Genomic DNA, 23,751 nt, shown 5'->3' with positions numbered 1-23,751 from the left:
TTTCAATGGATGGATGGTTAATATAAAAAAACTTAACATTGTATTTCGAAAAGTTCAGATTTTTGCTACGGATTGTTTTCATTTAACATCTTTAATTCAAAGCTTTTTTGAAGGTTGAAACTTGAAACGATCACCCCCATTTTCCTCTAAGATAAGGTGAGAAAAAACATTTCGCTTATATCCAACTGGATACTCTTTTATTTATTTTTGGGGTCTTACAATGGTTTTGGAATTGAATTAATTTTTATTTGGAATTAAAAAAAAAAAAAAATATTTAATTTTTGCAGAGGTTCAATAACAGTACAGAAGGTGCCAGCAGGAATAGTATGGCTAGCCAACAATGCGATTAAGTCTGGTAATTTTCCGGCCATGAATTCCATAGGAAACGTCTTTTTGTGCTTCTCCCCTATTCTCCCCTATTTTTTTTTTTTTTACCAAAATTATCATTTTTTTACTTTTTTTATGTAAATTCATATCTACTTGATAAGTATAACTAAATAAGACAAGACAAATTTCAGGTCCTTCGACAAAAACTAAAAAAATTGAGCAACGTTAACCAAAAAAAAAAATAGCTTAAAAATTTCGCTTGTCCCTATTAATATGGCAACCCACTGTAACAGGCATAATAAGCACTCAGTTTCATTCGTTATTTTATTTCTAATATCCTGTTTCTTCACTACATAAACATGGGGCTCTAGTTTGCGTGGGAGCTCCGAGGCACTGACCCGGTTACCCCAAGTGTATGTCCCTGCCTGCGACTTGACTCAAAAATAAGTGTTTTTAAGCATTGGAGTAGGGTTGCGAGTTGTTGCTCATATTTTAGAGTTGGCACACCCAAATAATGACCAAGCCAAATAATGCAATATTGCTGCAGTTTTTAAGGATGATGGATAACAAACCATGTATGAAGATTTTTAGAATTTCTAGAATATAAGAAAATAAATTTCCGCCAACAATGATTTCTCATAATGTGCCAAGAAAAAAAAAACACCTATTTTAGCAGAACGCTATGAAGATAAGTATAATATTTCATTCACTAAAGCAATTTGCGTTTCATTTTAAATTTGCGAGATTTAATATTAAATGTTGTATCTTTAAAAGATTTTTCATAAATCATAATTTTAAGCTAATTAAAATTAAACTATTTAATTTCGCATGTAGAAACATAAGCGCTGTGTATGGGCTGCGTAAATACATTTATGTAAATCATAAATACTAATAATTATAATAATTATAAAATTAAATTATAAAAAATTAAAACATGTAGACAAACACGTAGATTCAAAAATAAGTATAACAAAAAAAAAAACCTGAATTGAAATTCAACTACAGCAAATATAAAAACTGATTAAAAAACTAAAAAAATATACAATAATAGCAACCACGAATTGCGATCCGTAGAATGTTATGTATACCTAAAGCAATTTTCTAATTTCATTTTCATTTTTTTGTTTTTTTTTATTAAATTACCGGTAAAGGTAAATATTAATCGAAGGTACTTCCAGCTATGTCCATCTGTTCGCAATGATCGCGTTTTATTTATTTTTTTGTTTATGATACAAAATATTTATCGTGGTAACAAAGAATATATTCATTTATGCACATTTTTTCGCAAAAAAAGTGTTAATTGTTGCATTTTTTTCAGAAGGAGAAAAACAAATAAAAAAATTATAAAAATATTATGTAATACTGTTTGAGTGTTAAAACTTTTTTTATAAATAATGTTTTTACATTATTAACAATTTTAGGTACAACAATATTTAACTGCGCAAAAAAAATAAAATTTGGAAATAGGAAACAACAAGTTAGAAAAAAAAATTAATTAAAATAAAACATGGAAGAAATAAGATTGAGAACTTTTCGATACTAACCTTCGGACTGGACTAGACATGGCTAAGGGGGTTGCTACGCCCAGTGCTTTGATTCGTTGCTGCATTGTGGGTGTGGCTGAGGTAACGGCTCGATTTTGTGCTGCCACTATTGCTGGATTGCCTGGGTGCGTTGGATGATCAGGCGAGAGTGCATCAGGATTATAAACTCGCTGTGGTTCAAGCCCTCTATAAATGGAAGAAAAAATAAACATACATATGTATGTAGTTTAAATAATGAAGGATACAGAATAATCTATGACTTAAGAAAACAACAGGTTTGGTTCCTTAAAAAAATACATATTTAGGTAAATGTTAACCCTCTTTGGTTTTAAAAAAAATTTCATTACAACATGGGCTATTTTTTTCATAAGGTTTCGATCTCAAACTTGAAGATCCGAATTCATAAATACTACAGGCAAAATTGAAATTTAACTTCGAAAAAATTGCGACCCCAATGGAATTTTGTACTTTTGTTTATTATGTCAAAACACAACAGCTGTATTAAATGTCCATAAATCTGACACAAGTAAGCGAAGGGAAAGTGTCGCTTCTGTTTTTGAAGTTATCGATGTTGTTTGATAAGAATTAAGAAAGTTGTTAGTAAAATTATCGGAAAACTAACTGATAAAAACATAGGAAAACTCTGTACGATTTACAACATCTCGAACTTTTAAGAAATCCGTCAAACACGAACGATCACAAAAAAAAAAGTGAAATGTACCATTTTTGCATTTTTTTTCAAAACTGGAGGGTGTTTGTACAAAACGGACTTGAAAATCAAATTCAGCGGGTCCAAAAACATATAGAAAGATATGTCTGGTTCCTGGTACATGAAACTTTTTTTTTTTGTGATGGAGGGTGACAGGGCCAAACGGACTTGAAGTTCCGATTCAGCGGGTCAGCGTTTGGTTTAAAAAAGATACAAATCAATTTTATACAACTTTTCAAGTTAAACAAAGACCTGGATAGAATTTATTTTATAAAGATCATTCACCAGATTTGTTTTCACATATTGTGAGTGGATTATAAGAACTTGCAACACGTCAAAAACAGTTTGTTGAGTATTCTTTACAAACTTAGTTATATTCGTTTTTTAATACCTACATCTGAAAATGGAAATATTGAAAACATGCAAATTATTCAATTTTCCTAAATAAAACTCAGAGACTTTCACACTGGTTAATCTGGAAGATGACCTACATGCCAAAGCTATCAATCTCTCAAACAAGCAAAAGCAACACGTTCACAAGCGAGCGACATCCACGATAAACAATTGAGTAAGACACGATGAATGGGCGCTGTAGCTTAAGTCACCAGCCTATCACGTAGACGACTGCTTCCTTGGGCGATGGTTAATATTCACCAGCTTAATTTGCCAGTACTAGCAAATTACTTTAAGCGGCGGCAATAAGGACATGACACATGAGGTTTTAGACTGAACGAACTCTCCTTATAAAGTAGCTTGTCAAGTAGATGACTGCAATTCAAAGCAATGTCGAATTTCATCAATAGGCCCAACAACTTTAATCAATCAATAAAGCCAAAAGTGAGCGACAATCACAGGCACCCTATCGAGCGAGGTACTTGCTCACTGGTTTCCCTGATAAACGCACTCCACTTTTGAATATGCGTTGATGAATGCGACCCGAAACCAAGTACACCAGACAACAGTCGACAACTTTTGTACTGGGCAAGGGCAAACATTCAGCATTCAGTAATTAAACACACCATTACGTAACTAAGCTCATGAAGTTATCTGAACATGGTAGGTTTACAGTTTTTGTCTTCTTTGGGCAAAACCACAGTTAACCATTTCACAAACTATGAAGGACACAAGAGTGGCTTTTCTGTGAAGATTTAGAGTATCGTCACAGAAAAGCCATTTCACTCTACCTTCCTATAAATTTAGATAAAATTATAAACAAAACACAAACGTAATTTTAAGAGAATTCTATTAAGAATCACTTACCTCTGCCTTGAATGAGGACTATGCCGTGGATGATACATTCTCATGTGGCGTGGAGATTCTGGACCACCTCCTCCACCTACACCACTAGGTCCATTTGTACCAACCACCATGTTTGTGTTCTCAATCGGTGGCAAATAAAAATTACTGGAATTATGCCTCTGTAAAGGTGGGGTTGGCTCACAATCTTGACTTTGGGATGCCTGCGGTGGATCCATGTCAGTGTCAGAGCAATCACGACCCGGTGAAAGCTGCATTAATGGAATATAATCAAACTTTCAAAATATTTTCTTTTCCATTAATTGTTCGTGTGATTATTTATTATTTTTTTTTTCAATATAATATAAATGTATAATAAAAAATCCTAAGCTCAAAATATAAATATATTTTGTTTAAATTTTATCTATAAACGTACTACTAATTAAAACGTATTTATAATTCATTTTTAAATGTTTTTTAAAACTCTTTTTAATATATATATTAATGTTTAAATAGAAAATGCTTTTTATATATATAAACTGAAAAAGGAAAGATAACATAAACTTTAGATGTAAGTTGTATTATTATTAAAATAATACTATAAAATAAAGGAAAAAAACACTGATATTAACTTTCATGGATTCAAATTTTGAATATTCACATTTATAATTTATATATATTGTTTTCAAAAAAAAATTATTATGGAAAGGTGGCATAAATAAAATTGAAAGATAGAATATTATGAAACAAATAAGATTTATGTTAAAAACACAATGAACATTTACGAGTATTTAAGTAAAAAAAATTATATGATTTTTGTTAAAAAAAATATTCGATTTTTTAGATAAATATGAATTATGAAATAAATATTATTAATTTATTGAACAAATATAATCTTAAAATCTATATTCGAAGAAAAAAAATTATAATATTAATAAACATTAGATTAGATTTTTTTGTTGTAAATAAAACAAATATTTTTTATTGGTTTACCTTCGGTTCGGTGCGTTCTTTTAGTGTGGACAAGTTTATGACCAATTTATTTACAAAAGAAGAATCAGTAAGCAAAACTTAAAGGAAAAATCTGCATGCACTCAACCAAGTATTAACAAGTTTTTTTTTTTGTTTTTAATATTTTTTAAGACAAAAATTAGCTTAATGGGAAGTTTAAGTGAGATTTTATACATAATTTATTGTTAGCATTCTATATATTGATAGATTATTTACTTTTGTGTGTATGAGGGGTCTATAGGTTCAAATCTGCTATATAGGTCTTATGGGAAGAAACCAAAAAATTATAATTTATTATTATTAAAACGAGTTTCGGGTTCATATTTTTAGAAAGAAAAGAAGGTAAATATAACCAAATGGCTACAAATTTGAAAACCTCAGGGATGGGTTATATCATCAACAAAACAGTTAAGTGAATTGTGCCCATGATTATGAAAGTGGACTAAGTCACTTTTTGCATTGTTTGAAGAAAAACTTACATAATAATTTTCTTATAACGATTTAATTCTATTTCTTTTATGAAATCACTAGAGGAGCAATAAAGAAGTTAATTTACTGCAATTTAGCTTTCAAATAAACTTTACCCTTCAAATAATAATTATTTTTAGGTTAGATTTGATGCCATTTTTAGGAGTGACTTAGTCCACTTTCATAATTAAGGGCACAATTAGATGTTTCAGAAAGAAAATCATTATTTATACGAGGACGAGCATCGGAGATAGAAAAGAGTTTCGGGAATCCCCCTGCATTTGTGTTTATTTCTCCAAACGATTAATTTCTCTGCTCGGTGAGATATATTATCAGAGCATATGTAGACCTTTTCCTAAAACAAAAAAATTAAAAAGCAAAGGTTTCCATGACATCGATAAATAAGGGAATTGGGCTTTATAAAACACATGAGTTTAAACTTTCTATTGAAAGAAAATAATTTTTTTCGGTGTATCGTCGATCTCTGCAGTCTCTATCAGACCAACAGAAATTTCAGACCTATTTCTACCTTAATCTTTCGGAGAACAAACTACAACAACCATGAGAAGCTCTGCCCCTGATGTGATGTTTCAAAAGGTCACAAAAAAAAAACTAAAGACAACCGGTGGCGAAAAAGTTTAAACAAACACGACGGTTCTAATATTCGTTCGAATTTGAAAACGGAAACGAAAACTAAATCTGTACGGATTGAAAGCGTTTGTTTTGATTTTTTTGTTGGAGAAAATTATTTTCCGGTAGCACCCGGAAAAATGTATCCGTTCTTTTTTCGAAACACCTATGAATCCCCTAAATGTGTTCGAATACGGAATTCGAAGCAGCTTAATTTCAAAAACGGGAGAAAATAGAATTTGAATGGAAATCATTACAGCCGTGTGGTAATAGAATTGCTGGAAGAGATGACCATCAACTTCACGGATGGGAGGAAGAACGAAAAAATAGAGGTCGAGTCTAATGCCTTAAAGTCCTATCAAAGGCAAGACAAATTTTATGAAGACAACAAGCTCAGAACAGCAACTCTAAATAATAACAGCTATAAACAAACACAAGTGGCAAAAATTTTCGGTTTGGCAACTTTTGGAATATGAACGTACATATTTGTAAACAAAGTGAAAAAAATAATAAAAATAAAAATTATTTTTATTTTTAAGCGGAGTGATTGAATATAATTCAATTAAAAAGTTAATAACTTTTTATTATTAAAAAGTTAAATTGACCTCAACTCCATATGCGTTTCGCCCAGGTATGACAGTGGGCTCATCAGTTAGATGCTGTCATACCCTTACTAAGACGCAAAATTTTGGTCCATGAATACAGACACTTATAAAAATCACAACCTGAATAGACTGTGAATTTTAATATATTTTAGGGGAACATGGTTACATTCTTGCACCTAAAAACAATTGCCCGTGGTCAGGCTAATAAGTAAACAAAGTGAAAAAAATAATAAAAATAAAAATTATTTTTTATTTTTTTTTCACTTTGTTTACTTATTAGCCTGACCACGGGCAATTGTTTTTAGGTGCAAGAATGTAACCATGTTCCCCTAAAATATTAAAATTCACAGTCTATTCAGGTTGTGATTTTTATAAGTGTCTGTATTCATGGACCAAAATTTTGCGTCTTAGTAAGGGTATGACAGCATCTAACTGATGAGCCCACTGTCATACCTGGGCGAAACGCATATGGAGTTGAGGTCAATTTAACTTTTTAATAATAAAAAGTTATTAACTTTTTAATTGAATTATATTCAATCTCCGCTTAAAAATAAAAATAATTTTTATTTTTATTATTTTTTCACTTTGTTTACTTATTAGCCTGACCACGGGCAATTGTTTTTAGGTGCAAGAATGTAACCATGTTCCCCTAAAATATTAAAATTCACAGTCTATTCAGGTTGTGATTTTTATAAGTGTCTGTATTCATGGACCAAAATTTTGCGTCTTAGTAAGGGTATGACAGCATCTAACTGATGAGCCCACTGTCATACCTGGGCGAAACGCATATGGAGTTGAGGTCAATTTAACTTTTTAATAATAAAAAGTTATTAACTTTTTAATTGACGTACATATTTGTAATTGGAAGCCCTTGAGTCTCTAGATCAAATAAGCGCAAACATATAAATCTCATAAGATTCCTTATAACTGCAATTTTCTTTGTCACAAGGCTAAATACATAAGTTATAAAAGAACTTCAACCATTTCTCAAGGGTTAGGAGAATAGTAAAAAATCGTTTCCTATATTTTATTTATGTGGTGGTGTAAAAAGGTTTTAATAGCCCCAAATATATCAAAAAACTGCATAGAGGGGTCAACCCCTGGAATCCGTTTTGTTGTGTGCGTAACATTGAAGTTTTAAACTGACATAAAATACACACTTTCTTATGCAAACCGACCCATAAGCGACGGATTTGACGGATTCCAATGGATGGGACGGATAAGTAGCCCAACTTTAATCCGTCAGATCCATTGACATCAGTTGTCAACAATAAATCAGTTCGAATTTCATTTTCAGTGCACCTCGGGAATGTCAGAACTTGGAACTATGTTCTTTTTTTCTCCAATTTCAAGAATATTTGAACTTTCATTATTCATTAGTGGAGAAATTGTAAAAAAAGTAACATTCAATTTCTTATGACATTTCTGAGTTCAATAAGATATCTAAATTTTGCATGAATACCTTGAAAATTTCAAAACAAAAAAAAAATAAAAAACAATAAGGAGAGCTTATGCAAATTCAAACGTGAAGCTTTAAAAGAGAGAGCTAACTTCCGCTAATTTCGCTAATATCGATAAGCTATTGGACAATTTCATTTTTATTTGCTGACTGCCACCAAAGAAAACGCACTTGTTTTGTGTTTTTTTTTTTTGGCCCGCATCAATGATTTTAAGGATCAAGGAATCTTCCAGACATAAATACTAAACATCTCAAGAAACAAAAGAAAATTACCGATAGAAGTTCAAAAACAGGCTTTATGATCAAGGAATCTTCCAGACATAAATACTAAACATTTTTAAATCAAAAATACAAATTTAAGATTTACAACACTCTGCGATACTACAAGTTATTTACATGATAATACAAATTAAAAATCACCAACATTAATATTGAACTACAATAATGAAGGACATTAAAATAATAATTTGGGATTATCAGGAACAATTTTAAAAAATTAGTTATAAATACTTTCAATTTTATTTAGAAACTTACATATGCGCACATCTACGAGAGATAATTTGTGAGCACAGAAAATAATATATATTTTTGTTGTTGTAAATAAAAATTCATAAAAATCAATCATTAACAAAAATATCAAAATAACATAGGTATGGGAAAATTAATAAAAATTGGTATACCTTTGATAATATATAAAAAAAAAAGAAATATTTGAGAACGCTATATTATTAAAAGATTAAAACTGGAGTTTAACGACAATGGTTTCGTAAACTCATCTTAAAAGTAGTCATTTTCACTGTTGAATTTTTGTAAAAAAAAAAAAGTAAACATGATTGATTTCTTCGTCATTCTAACAACTGAGAACGACCACTTTTTCTAAGAAATCTTTACTGTATGAAAACGTGAACAATTTGTTTGTAAATTTAACTTTCTACATAAATATTTTTGTAAATTATACCAAGTTTAAGGGTAGTTTGAAAATTATTTGGAGTTGGAGAAAGCAAATATTCAAAAAAAGTTCAAGGTAAGACCACTCATCATTTATACTTGTTTCCTTTTTACCAATAACGATTTCAATATATGTATGTATCTATACTTACATTTACATATAATGAATCCCAAAAAAATAAAAACTACTTGTTTTTTTTTAATATATTTTTGCATTCTATTTTTACAACTAAAAACCCTCATCAAAAGCAAGTAAACGAGGTTTCGAGAACAGCCCATTTAATTATTTAAATAGAGGTACGAAATAATTTCCCAAGTACTTTAATCGTGTTTTAAGATACATAATATTTATCATAAAAGAGGGCCTTTTTATTAGATTCTAAAATAATAAAAAAAAAATGTTACTCATAACAAGGTTCTCTTTTTTTAAAGATATCTCAAAAGGACTGTGGTATTGAAACTGTCGTCTTCGCTTGCACAATGAAAATCAAATCAACGAATCATGTTGTCTTCCTAATCACTCAATCTGAGATTTTAGCAATTAGGAAGGCCAGCAGGATACTTAAAACCCAAGCAATACCGAATAGCAATATATTCAATTCAAGATATTCAAGCACATGTTCGATTAACTCAAAACTATGCAGTTCAATGAAATAAAAATTTGAGTAAACAATGGGTACGAGTCCTTAAGATCATATAAATCTTAATAAAATCTTTTTTCTTCTTATTTCATTCTATAGATATATTCCACATTTATGTAGCTATGGACAAATAAAGTATTTTAGTTGGATCCTCTCCATCACAACAGTTTTATTCGAAGGAGTGATTATGTACTTGATTAAAATAAAAGCATGGTTTATATTTTTTTCATTTGATATATAAATACAAAAACTATGTATGTAGAAAGCTGTAGCTTGATTTCGTAATATTATTTAAGAAAATAATGTAACTTTAAAAGCTCATTCATTTAGCATTTCTGCGATGGCATTGTAAAATAGCAAAAAAAAAAGCAATCAAATTCAAAAAACTCTACTAAAAACTCTAGAATTTAAGGATCACTCTAAAAATATCTGCAATATTTACATAATATTATTCTTTTATTTAAAATTTTAATCATTCCAACCGTTAATTGTTTATGTTAAAATAAATACAAAACTACATTTTTACTTTTAATGCTACGTACTGAGATAAATTTCATTATAATATATTGCATTACACCCAAAACGTTTTCATCCAAAAAATTAATTAATAAAAAAAAAATAAAAAAAACTTCTAAAACTTAAACAAAATAAAAAATATTATAAGTAAATAGAAAATTTAAAAATAAAAAAAAAAAAACTAATACACTAAATTAAAAAAGAGATAGATAGATAGACAAATAGAGAGAGATAGAAAGAAAGAAAATAAAAAAGCTCCAAAAGAACAACAAGTGTACCCACCTTACTATAAAGCGTTGAACTGCCCGACCGTTGATTATAACCATTGCCCTGGTCCGTATAAGTCTTTACCTGAGTATGATGTCTGTCCCGGTCGTAGTAGTTTGATTGCATCCCTGTCGAATTTTGGCTGGTTGTATTATTGCGACCCATTCCGCCGCCACTCGCTGTGTTATTCTCTCTATCGCTGGTTATTGTACTAATGCCTTGGTTATCTTTATGCGATCGACGAGCAGCATATTTTTCTGGCTTAAGTAAGCTGAAATTTATTCAAGATTTTATGATTAATAGTTGCAATAAAAATATAAAATAATTTTATACCTCGGATATTGTGGACCAAATTGGGTGTAACAACAATTGTGCCAACAACCACGTGAGAAAGGATTGTATCCACCTTTGAATTTACCAGTCACCTGTTCATTTGTAGTGCGACCACGTGAAACCAGTACCATATGGAATCCAGTTAAACCAAATATTGGGATTGCCAAAACTGTTACAATGCCCATAAGGCAAATTCTGTTATTTTTTTAAAGTTAAGGAAAATTGGTTTTTGCATAAAAAGATAAATTTTAATGTTTTAAAACCTTACATAATATAACACTTAACTGGACTTTTATTATTTAAAGATCTTAACTGTTCCAGAGATTGACAGTTTTTTAGAGTAACTAATTTGTTTAAAAATTTTTAAATCGTCCCCTGCTTTTATTCTTCATCCTATCTAATAATATAATCATGCCGATCTCTATAAAAGACTCAAATGACTGTTGGACTAATTCCTACGAGGAACCTCTACTAAAAAACTAGTCTCGTCTCTAGTTTCGTCAATTTTTATCAAATAAATAATCTGTCAATAATGATAAGTCTAGGGAACACAGTGGGAAATAAAACATAAAAAACTTCGATCAATACGTGATTTGTAAGCTATATGGTATAATGCCTAGAATCATCTTGCGAAAGCTGCAAATTACTATGATTTATTTATATATTTTAGACCTTAGTAATTCTATAATGTTAGGCCCCCTTTGTGCTAACAAAATAATGTATCAATCAATGTTTCTTAGAAATTAGATAATTTCAAGTCAATTGTAAATAGCAAGTTCAATAATTCAAAATTAAATTGAAATTGTTCCAAGCGGAAATTCTGGCGAAAAAGGAAGTTCTATCTTGGCTCACGGAAAACTTGATATCCAAAACGGATATTCGGATCTTCTCGGCAGTTAAATCTCTTCCTTTGTTTCAACAAAACCAATTGGCTGGCAACCAGACAAAAATGGCCATGTATAACCTTGAAACGTTCAAAGTGTTTTTGAAATGAATTGACTACATATAAGTCCGCTATATGTTTCTAACAGGACACTGTTTAATAGGCTGACAGCACAAACGACTTGGTGTGTTCGATAGTGACTTCTGCAGGAGTTGCATAGACGAAGAAGAGGAGGAAACTGTTCAATATCTTCTGTGCATTTACCCTGTTCTGTCCAATAAAAGAAAATTCCATCTAGGAGAATTCTTCGATAAAGATCTAGTGCAAATTAGACGTAAAAAGTCTCTCTCTAGTCATGAAGAAGCTACTAATGGTTCGACTAGTGGGTTCCTAACTTGCTAGTCTTCGTGGTGTTACAATAGACCGATGAGGTCTAAGTGAGTCAGATCTTCGCTCAACAGCTACCTAACCTTCAAATAGATATTTTGTGAAGATTTTGTTCGATTTCAAAAACAAATCGTATAAGGTAAATGACTCAAAGAATTTGAGTTTCAATTTTTTCCTGTTCCACAAAATAAACATTCACAGAAATTTTCTTCTGTGTTTTTCCGTTTATCTACATAAGAATGTTTAAGTTAAGCAGTTTTTTTTTAACTAACGGTGCCATATTTATTAAGTTGCAAATTTTAAATTCTTGTATCTACGCCATACCTGCATTCCTACTATGATACAACGAATATTGAATACTGAAAAGAATATTGCATTTATTTTAGAGTGGAAAGCTAACGTTTTGAAACAAATGGAGTGAAAATGGGCATAGTCAGTAAACTGAGATTGGATATCTCGATATGAAACTATCAAAACGCATATAGCAATCCGAAAATATAAAGTTTGCTGCTGTTTTCAAAAATTGAAATAAATTAACGGTTAAAGTTTTTCGCTACATAGCCATGAATATTTACATTTTCGTTTGCTATTTTGTTTGAATTACATGAATCTAGAAGATACCATGATCTCGTGATTAAAGTGTCTTGATTATTTTCTGAGGAAATTTTTAAAATCGGTTGCGGTTAGCGGTTGGAAACCAACATTATTTGTGTTAACTGAAAAATACTGATTCTTAACTTTGTTTCTCAGATCACATTCAGGCGTGTAAAGATATGAACAGAGTAATAACAGAATTTATTCAGTTTTATCAAAACTGTTAAATGAAATGTCATCATTTTTGTTCAAATTGAAGTAAGTACTGAAGTAAAATAGATAAATAATTTTAAACATAATGTATTACATTAAAAGGGCCTACTCTTTCCTAACAACATACATATTATAAGTCTTTTATATCTCTTGTGAATCAATGATTCTTTCTATATCCATTAAAATATAATAAGTATTATATGAATAGTAATAATTTTAGTTTTGTTTTCAAAAAGGATACGCTACAATAGGTTCCGTTTGCCGTATATCCTTCATATTCTTCAGAATATAAAACAAACATAATGAGAATATACTCAGCATATGTATCGATAATGATACAAGGAAGAAAAAGAAAAACCGATAATTTCTTCGGCCTATACAATTGTTCACCCATGGACAATGATGGTCGAAAGTCTGAAATAAAAAGAAATTTAATAAAATTAATTTTCGTAATAAGAAAAAATATATACAAAACATCACTTACTTCTATACAATGATTACATACTGAACAATGTGAACATCTTGGCGGTCGATAAAATTTACAAGTGACACACCATTTCATCCGCACTGTTATTCCATTTATTTCGGCGTTTTTATACAGAGGCGCACGAAATTCCTCCTCACGATCTTCATCAGGAGATGCTGAAAGAACATAAGTTAATGTTTATTTTGGAAATGGTTTACATATAATGAGATGTCATTGATGGATGAGCATGGGAAATGACAATATGGCGTCGTGCTTCGTATGTACATTGCTGTTTTGTTAGGTTTGTGAATCCCAAAGTTTGCTGATTTAAATGTTTTCTCTGAATCAAGGATTTATTTTCCGTGGGGGGATTACTTGGAAGTAATCACGAGTAAATAAATATACACTGTGGTACGTAACCTGTTTATATTGGTTTATAAATCAATTCGATGGGATTTAGAATAAACTACTCAATTTTTTAAATTCTAACATATTCATGATAAGGAGTTCATGACGTTTCAAGTACATAGAACAACTAGTGCAATATTGAAGTAAGTGTGATTTTCTCTGAAACAGAGTCTCTAAAGTGCCATACATTTATATAAGTACTATTTAATGGAAAAACAATGTAAATGCAACTTTGTAACACTTAATTGTTGGTTAAAAATCACTTAAACCGTGATTTGAATCATCAACAACATATCGAATTGTTTGAATTCCAAAATTAGTTTGATTTTGATTTTTTTTTTCATACTACATACTTAACTATAATTTAATTTATTTAACCTCGAAAAGCGATGTCTAAAAATAAAACTAAGTAAAAGTGAATTGTTTTTTCTTGATAATAATTTTCCTTTTTTTTTAAACATAGAACATTAGTTGCTGGGTCCATGTCCAAATAATAATCACATCAATCACATTCCGGAGACTAATTATTCAATTCATTATTTAAATTTTGCTTGACAAAACAAAAAAAAAACGTCGTCATTACCTTTCGGAATCACACCGGGGTCCATAAATGTCGCTAGTGTAAAATTGGCTAAAACGAAAAACGTGATGACACCTTGATAAGCTGGAACCCATGGATGTCGGTAGACGTAGTATTGGCATCTAAAAATATAAAACAAAATAGTTTTTTTAATTAATTAATTCAATACGCAATTAATACAGTGCGTGATATTGTGTTTTAAATAATTAATAACTTGACCAATTTGTTCACTCATCAATTTTGTGTGGTAATACTTTCAAGCAATTTTGTTTGGAAAATAAGGTTGGGAATGATTTCTGGGTTCTTAGAACTTCTTTTTGTTTTCAGTCCCAAATTAAAAAAAAAAAACTTGCTTTTGTTTTTAAATTTCAAGCCTACCATTTTTGTTAAGGATGGTTTAAAATCAATTTCAAAATTATTGTCAGATTGGTGCATGAACCTTTCATTTACTACGACAAGAACCGAAACCAGTTCAAAAATAACTCTATAGGAATTATTTTGGATTTGTTTAGTAACATAAACTTATGAGACATACATACATATTTCAGGATTTTTAAAATTTCGACTTAATGAATTCAAAACTACCAAATATACTCTAACTTTTGAGCTTTTGTATTTTTTTTTTTTTTTTTTTTAATTTTAAGTAGAGAAGCGGAAGCGGCAATAATGGGTTTAACGGCCAATGAGGGCAAAACCAACTAAATGTGCAGATGGCTAGTTCATTCGCATAGACTACAATGCTTCGGCCTGGAAAGTTTTTGATTACAACCAAGAGGAACGGGGCAGTTGATTAAAACCTTGTCTAAAGTCACCCACACAGTGGAACAGGAACTCAATCAATCAGTGGAACAGGAACTCAATCAACTTGGCGTGCGAACTGGAATTTTTAAAATATAAGGGAGGAAGGGATAAATGAGGGAGGGAAATAAAATTCAAAAACAATCTGTTTCCAAACACGTTAAACTTTGATTCATCATCCCAAACAAAAGCTTAAATGAATTTTCTTACGAACCATAGTCTCTTTAGTCAATTGAAATGCACTTTAAGTACAAATAAAAATAACATTTTTAGGAATGTATACATATAGAATCCGAAAATGATCGTCTTGTCAGTTGAAAATTGCAATTTTCCACAAAAATAAATTAATTTCAACCTTGAACAGTCGCTTCAATCTACAAAGTCACACTTAGTCAATACCAATCATTTTAACAATTCAAAACTATCCTCTTAATATTAAGTGGATTCACATCAAATGATGTTGAAATTCAAATCTTTATAGCATAAATTAAAACATCAACAGCTAAAAATATGAAAAAATACGAGAATAATTGACCCGGAAATCCGAACAGACAACGACAAATATATCGCTAGCAAAGGCATCGTAGTAGAAAAACACTCTAAATGCGTTGGCTCCTTCGTCGTCGCCTCCGTTTTTTTTTTACCACTTTGTCTTTGGCTGTGACTTAATGTGCAATGTTATGGAATATGTGAGGGGATTTTATGCAAAACGAGCAGTGAGGAACACTTAAGTGTGTTTAGCATTATTGCCCTTCTAGTATGTACCTACATCATGGGGAAACTATACCATACATGTACTACCACGCAAAAGAAAAAGTAAAGGTATGCCAAGGCAAGGATATACCAGAAAGGAGTTGGGAATTTTTTCTTCATTATAAAACCTAATTGCTCCTTGGAAGTGTTCCTTGTTATTTCTTCATTTTTTTTTTAATATTTTTTTTACTAAGAGAACTTTCGTTTCCTTTTTTTTTTCTTTGACGTAACGGAAGAGATGGCTCTTAGGTTAAGAAGGATTCTGTATGCACAGCAATTTCTCATCGAGGAAAATAAATTTAAACAAAGGCTTTTTGTTGACACTCACACAGAGAGAAGCGAAATCTAGGAATATTCAAATATATTTTTCTTAACGAAGGAATGAATTTTGTTTTTGCTTTTTTTCTTTTTTCATTCGAATGCAAATAGAAGGAAAAATGTAAATGTTTCCTTTGGGATGGATTTTTGTTGTTGTTTGTTGAAATTCATTTTTTTTTTATCTGCCTATACGAGTAGATTTTTATTTTTAATTGAATTCTTGTTAGAAGAGTATTAAGAAATTTGAAATGCTGTCAAACAAAGAAATTTGAAAATTATATCCCAACAGGAGACGAAGAAGACTAACTACACCAACTTTGTAAGGCTAATGAAAAGTGATTTTTCAAAACGGAATGAAAACAGAAAACCACTTTTTTACTTACTTTCCGAGTCGGATTTACAGGATTCTGTTTTTTTTTTTGGTTTAATTTACTTGAACTGCCGAACTAATCACTGAAATGTGGTGAACAAAAAAAACAGAAAGTGGATTTTATTAATATTAACTACACGATTACCGGTTACCTTTTATTGTTAATATTTTGTTCTCCTTCTCTTGGGGTTTATTCTTCATTGATTTCTTGCGTAAAAAGCAAGAATCTTGTCACTACTTCTAATTTAAATCTAACAATTGCAGGCAGCGTTTAGCTTTAAATGATGCAGGTGGCAAAGTGACATTTTCAAAATATCTTTCCTCGAACACGGAGTATGTCGCAAGTTGAGAAAGATAGTATCACAACTCCAAAAAGAGTTTTTTTTTAGGAGAAGTAAAATAAGAAAACTATAGAATTAAATTTTCGTACAAAAGAAGAAAAGAGATTTATTTTGATTTTTTAGTTCATTTCTTAGGTTACTATTTCGGGACGCTGCGCTGTTGGGTTGGCATGATAGTACTAAAGATTCTATATACAAAGTACAAGTCTCCCACTCGTGAGGATGGAATGTCACATGTAGTTTTTATTTTTTAATGAATGTGTTTTGAGATATAAATTCGTTTTTACATATACCTACGTATTATCACATTTCTAATACCTCAAGTTATATCTAAAAATGATTTTATGAATTTCTTAATTTTTCATCATTCAAAACCTGGGCGGTCCACCTACAGTTGGTATAACTACCAACTTCTAAAGATATTCTGAAACCATTCAAGCAGTATGAGATCGTTCATTAACGTGAATAAGAATAAACTGTGAACCAATTCTAGGGCTGACTGGCACCTCATGCTGTTCGAGGATATCAGTCACATATCTTTGGGCACTCAGCGCAGGTCTAGGAAAGCTCACTAACTCCGGGCGTGTTGTAAAGTAGATTCTACCACAGAACATGAACCATCTCCACAATGGGGGGATTCACAAAGAAACTTCAAGGTATTTCCATTAAAACGGGTGTGACACAGTTACGTCATTTTTTGTTCCTGGCATGTGTACTATACACTGTATAAAGTATTTAATAGCTTATTATTTGGCAATTTTTTTGTAAAAGAATTTAAAAAACAAAAATCAATATTGGGTGCAGGAGGCAAAATACTGTTGCAAAGTAAAGATTTTTCGAAATTTCACAAGAATTGGATTAAATCGAAAACCGTAAGGATTTGGGATGAATAAGTTACCAAATTCTGAGAGCCCTTAAGTTCCCCAATCAGCATATTTCGTTTGATCCGTTATTTTTGGGACACCCTGTATATATATTTAAAGGGAATTAATAAAAATAAAACAATTCAAAAATATAACGGACGTGACATATTTTTGTAACGGGCGTGACACTGTAAGAAAATATGTATTTATAAAATATATAGATAAACATTAGAGTATAATAATATCTGCAAATTTCAAATATTAAAGCACTATTTACAAAATAGATATTTTATTAGGGTCAGAATTAGTCTACATCAGAATAACTGACTCGTGATTTTTTTTAGCAAATTACCTATACCAATTTTGTATAAAAATGCACGTCAGACGTTAATACAGTTTACTTTAGTGTTTTTAAAATAATGCTTGCTTCGAAAACTTTTAGAATGTTAATTTTTTCTACTTTTATTAAAAAATTCTTTATTTTGTCTTCCTTTTTTTCTCCACCCACATGTTATTCCATCCGTGTGATATAAGGTAATAATAAATATTTTTTACTGTAGAATAATTAAGTGTTGTTAAATTTGAGTGTATTTACGCATGGTGTAAAATTCTATAAAAATGTCATTATGACTTTTTTTTTCCAAAAATTAGCTGTGTATGCGAAACAATATCATGAATAAAATTATTATTCACAGTGAGATTCAATTTTTTTAAATTTCCGGTAACAGAGAAGACAGCAAATGTTCATGCTCATTCCAGTAATTCCAATTAATTTTTCAAGAAAGGATCTATGAAATAAGGTAGGTAGTGCATTAACAGTTATCAAAACTTCACTTCATACATCGATGATGAATCACATTTTGTAGAACTGACTCCAGAAAATACACATAAGATTCATGGGTACGGAAGTTGAATTTTATGCTCTTTTGATCGCCTGCTTGTATTCTAAAACAAGTAGACTTTTCATTTCTGTAGTTTTCTCCTCCTTTTATCATTTTACATATTATCATTTTATTTTTTTTTTTTTTTTAATTTTAATATGACCTAGTTTTTGTTAAATCTTAATAGATTTTTAATACAATATAATATAAAATTTATCATCGAATGACTAAAAGTCACAAAAGAACATAAGCTCATCGACCCGATAACCAATATAACTCAAGTGCTACACTTACCTATACTTGATAAAATGTTCAAACAAATTAATCAATTTACCGCCCCAGTAGGTACTTCTCAATCAAACCTGCTCATTTATGTTTAGCAAACCCCATTTCAGTAAGAAAATTCCTTTCAACATTCCAATCAAGTTCATCTTATATATACGTATTACCATCAACCACCACATACTGTTTAACTTTTGCCACCACATAATTTGGTTTGATGATGGTGTTGAGCACTTTCAATGCAAACCACGACGACTACGACGAGCGCCCAACCAAACAAGTGTAGACAGACAATCGCCTTAGTTGTTTCATACAGTTGATTGAAGCCAAATCTACTAGCTCTTGTGGGTACCACCTGTTGCGTCCCCATCCAATGCAATTGTGCTTATGTGCACGTCATACTTCCTTACTTCCTACAATTCGAAAATTCAAAGCCATTGAATTAATAACACCCCACTCAAGCTATACCCAAACTCAAAGCTGGCTGTCGTATATCTCCAGTGCAGTCTGCATTTACATATTTATCTATCAAATGCTTTCAAGCTTAAAGGTAACTCTCTACAGAATTATATAACATAACCACTTACAGACAGTTCAGCCCCATACAGCGTTCGTCGTCAGACTCATTAAATTGGGTGTCACGCTGTTTCACATCGCTATCTCTAAACATTTGCTGTCTAAATTGGAGATACATACTTGCATATACCTATAGACACCTTTTCATACACCTTGTTTTAAACGGCCTTGAAAACCACCACCTTCCTCTACAAGAAACATCATTTTCTGCACATTGCATAATATGAAGCTATCAACATTAATTTAAAAGTACGTTCATACATTATATTGTGTTTTATTGGACAATCGTTTCGTTACTGCTTTGGGTTGATAAGAAATCACTGAAGTAGCAATGTCACATGTGTCAGATTGAGGTATGAAAAGCGGATTATCTCATTGGGTGTGATTGGGATTACTAATGCAACGAAGCCCCGCGTGATTATTTTGTCTTTCAACAAGAATCAACTGGTGAATTGAGTATAATATTTATAGATCAACATATACTTAACACTCCAAGTCAAATGATTGGGTCACCTAAATGTAGGTTTTAACGGAAAATTAAGTCATTTGTGAGCGGTGTACTGAAGATTGTGCTTCCACTCTTATCAGAAGAAAACAAATAGGGCTTATTGTATTAGTTTCTGGCTCTATGGATATCACGCTGATAATGTCTTAAGAGTCAGCCTTAGGTGAATTGCCTTAATTTGAGCAAAGTCCGACGACTTGATGTTGTATCAGCGGAGCTCTATTCTCGGCAGTACGGCTGCATTACACATGCTTCTAAATACTAAAACTCTTTTACGAGTAAAGCTCGAAATTATAGATTCGGAATGGGACACACATAGCGACTTTTCAGAGGATTGTAAGGTTGATAAATTTTCTAGAATTGAACAGAAATTTCTGTCTTGCCTGACTAAATCGTTAAAACGTTGCTAATGCCGACTTTTCACGAGTCGATTTTAGCCGCACAATATGTCGCAGGCCGCACTGTTGTCCAAAATGACTTATCTCGTTGCAAAAATCATAACTTTTGAACGGATTGAGGTAGCGGTACAGTTTTTTTTTTAATTTGAAGGAAATTTCCAGGGCTGTTACACCAATGAATTTCAAGAAAATTGTTTTACAGGGTGTTTAGGAATCATCGGCCGAAAACCGATTTTCTTAAAAAAAAAATATTTAAATTAAAATTGGTATGCCATTTTGTAGAAATCACTAATTCACATCTAAAAAAAGTTCAGATTACACTTTTCCATGATATTACGATTATAGAGAATGCCAAAAAAGTTGGTCCCGGAAGTCCGTCTGTCTTTCTGTCTGTATAAGGATCTACATCCTAAACGGATGGACCGATTGACTTCAAATTTGGTATGTAGCATTTTTTGGAGACCCTCCAGAGGTGTTTTTGGAATTAATTTTTTTGGGCCAAAAATAACGGTACTTGTCATACACCAATTTCAGTAAAGCTGTAATTGCTCAAAAACGGCTCCAACGATTTTGTTTAAAAAATTCAAATGTAAGTTTGAAAACAAGGTCTATCTTCTAATGAAAAAAATTTTTTTGGAAAATCATTATTAACGGTACCTGCCATAGAACGGTTTTTTTTAAATCCGATATTCTCCGAAACGGCTTATTCGATTTCAACGAAACTTTTTTTGAAGAAGCACTTATATAACTCAAATATAAGCCAAAAATAAAATTTCAAAAAAAATAATTTTTGGATTTTTAAAAAAATTTTGAAATTTTTTTTTGAAAAATAAAATTTTCGAAAACGGGACATTGTATTTTTTTGAAATTTTGTTTTTAGATGTGGATTAGTGATTTCTACAAAATGGCATACCAATTTTAATTTAAACATTTTTTTTAAAGAAAATCTGTTCCTTCTGCCTTCATTTTTTTTCAAAGTACAAAATCTCGGCAGTGCGCAAGCATGCGCAGCTAAATATTTTTATTTTGAATCAACAATTGATTGGTACACATACCCTATTCGGCTTAATGAATGGAACCGAATGGATTTTTTACGGTACCTGCCATAAAACCGTTTTTTTTCAAATCCGATATTCTCCAAAACGGCTTATTCGATTTCAACGAAACTTTTTGTGAAGAAGCACTTATATAACTCAAATATAAGCCAAAAATAAAATTTCAAAAAAAATAATTTTTGGATTTTTAAAAAAATTTTGAAATTTTTTTTTGAAAAATAAAATTTTCGAAAACGTGACGTTGTATTTTTTTGAAATTTTGTTTTTAAATGTGGATTAGTGATTTCTACAAAATGGCATACCAATTTTAATTTAAACTTTTTTTTTAAAGAAAATCTGTTTTTGGCCGATGATTCCGAAACACCCTGTGAAATAATTTTATTGAAATTCATTGGTATAACAGCCCTAGAAATGTCCTTCAAATAAAAAAAAAAATTGTACCGCTAACTCAATCCGTTCAAAAGTTATGATTTTTGCAACGAGATAAGTCATTTTGGACAACCGTGGGCCGCAAGGCTTAAGTCGACGAGGATTCTTCTATGAGGATTGTCATTTTGCGTTCACACGAGTCTACTTACGACGAAAAGCTTCACCGCACGTCAAAAATCGACTCTTGAAAAGTCGCCAAAAATGTTTATTAAGGGGGGAAATCCCTCTGGACGACAGCTTTCTCAATAATTTTTTTTGGAAAACCGAAAGCATTTATTGCAATTTGGAAAAGTATATGATATTATTAACATTATGAAGCATTGATACAATTTTTTTGAAGTACAAAAAAAAATGGCTGCTCTACAGCTCTTAAAGTTGACGCCTGGACTTAGCGCCGTGCAATGCCCAGGCCCAGAAAATTATTTATAATCAAAAAAGAAATTTTTTTACAATAAAACATATTTATAGGCATTGCATGAACCTAAATTTAGTAAAAAAAAAAGTGTAAAATAAAAATAAGAGACTAAAAAAACGAAAAAACACAATGTTTTTTTATAAACAAATTGTTAAAAATAATATTTATTGTAAAAAAATTATTGAACTTTTAGGTTCATGCAATGGCCAATAAATTAAAGAGTAATTTGCAATTTATTTCAAGTCGATAGCTTCATTAGTTTTTGAGTTACGTTGCACGGCGCGGAACAAAACGCGTTTCGAGGAAAAAGCTTTTAAAGTTTTCGTTTTCGTACTGTGGTAGGTTCGGAAGGCATGGGTTTCGGGACTATCTAGGGGCTTTTGAGACTTCATTTAAGGCTTAGACCACTGAAAATAGTTTCTTCGGTTGATAAATGAATTTTTAAGGCAACAAAAAATATAATGCAAAAATAAAAATTTCCAGAGGGATTTCCCCCCTTAAGTCATAGTAAAGGAATCAGGGAGTTGAAAATGTGTCATTTGAGAATTTTTGAAAAGAATTTGAATTTGATATTTTATATGATGAGCAGGGCTACCTTTGCGCCTCTAAAGAGGCGTTTTTCCTCTTTTTTTCACCCAATCCACTTTCCCTCCACTTTTTCAAAATTGTCAAAAAATCCCTCTTTTTGATATTTTGATTCCTCTTTTTCCTCTTTTTTAAAATTATGTACGTTTGATTAAAAAATAGACATTTTTTTGTAAAATCATGGAAAATTTGTCTCATACCACTTTCAATTATATGGACTCAATTGTAAAAAAAATATACATTACTGTTGTTTATAGCGCTGATTTGATTTTTATAAGGTTATTTTTAATAAATTTTGTGTTGTTTCTTGAAGAAATTATGCACAAGTAATGTTTGTATACGAGTATTATTTCTATTATAATCAAACAATTTTAATTTTAAGAAAAATTGTTTTAAAAGGCTTATGTTGCAGTTCGGCGCAAATGAGGTATTTCGTGTGACTGTCGTACTTAACGTATTCTATTTTCACATTTTTTTATTGGGGCCTCTTTTTTAATGAAAATTATCTTTTTTTGGAATCTTTTTGAAAAAATACGAAGGTAGCCCAGATGATGAGGCACATTGACACAAACATAAAAAATAAAAAATAATTTTTTTCCTAAAAATGTGTGGTTTGTGCGCCATTTTGAAAAATCCGTTTTTGTGAGTTTTTTGGTTTCTGTTTATCGTAGAATAAATTTTTTGCATTGTTTTGAAGAGAAATGTACTTTCCAGTTTTTTTATTAATTCACTTTTTTTTGTTAGGTTTCTGTATAAAAAGTTATTGAGGAAAAAGCGTTAAATTGTCGAAGATGATCGTAAAAATTGCATTTTTTCGTGGCCTAGGTTTATCTGAGCGAAAAAGTTCTTATAATAACTTTATAAATTATAAATTTCCTACATTTTGGTAATTTGGATTTTCTTGTTCGGCCAAAACTGTTTTAGTTATAACATGACGAATCCAATATGCTGGTTGGT

General features: G+C 30.8%; 1 protein-coding gene across 5 annotated transcripts in view; it reads right to left on the bottom strand.

The window, feature by feature from the left end:
• LOC129912666 (palmitoyltransferase ZDHHC8) overlaps positions 1-23,751 on the bottom strand; it is a 56,859-nt gene that overhangs the window by 5,659 nt on the left and 27,449 nt on the right. For 2 of the 5 annotated variants that reach the window (XM_055991018.1, XM_055991019.1), the window contains 7 exons: positions 14,229-14,347; positions 13,256-13,413; positions 13,013-13,185; positions 10,695-10,889; positions 10,377-10,632; positions 3,841-4,112; positions 1,872-2,057 (listed from right to left, as the gene is read on the bottom strand). In XM_055991018.1, the coding sequence (XP_055846993.1) occupies positions 1,872-2,057; positions 3,841-4,112; positions 10,377-10,632; positions 10,695-10,889; positions 13,013-13,185; positions 13,256-13,413; positions 14,229-14,347 (1,359 nt within the window). The remainder of the gene's footprint in view (positions 1-1,871; positions 2,058-3,840; positions 4,113-10,376; positions 10,633-10,694; positions 10,890-13,012; positions 13,186-13,255; positions 13,414-14,228; positions 14,348-23,751) is intronic. The other 3 variants (XM_055991021.1, XM_055991022.1, XM_055991020.1) reach the window with 3 other exon arrangements.

The sequence above is a fragment of the Episyrphus balteatus genome, chromosome 2 (assembly GCF_945859705.1).
Source record: "Episyrphus balteatus chromosome 2, idEpiBalt1.1, whole genome shotgun sequence".
NCBI lineage: Eukaryota > Metazoa > Arthropoda > Insecta > Diptera > Syrphidae > Episyrphus > Episyrphus balteatus.
Note: the sequence above shows the minus strand (reverse complement) of the source record. Positions and strands in the feature narration are given on the sequence as shown.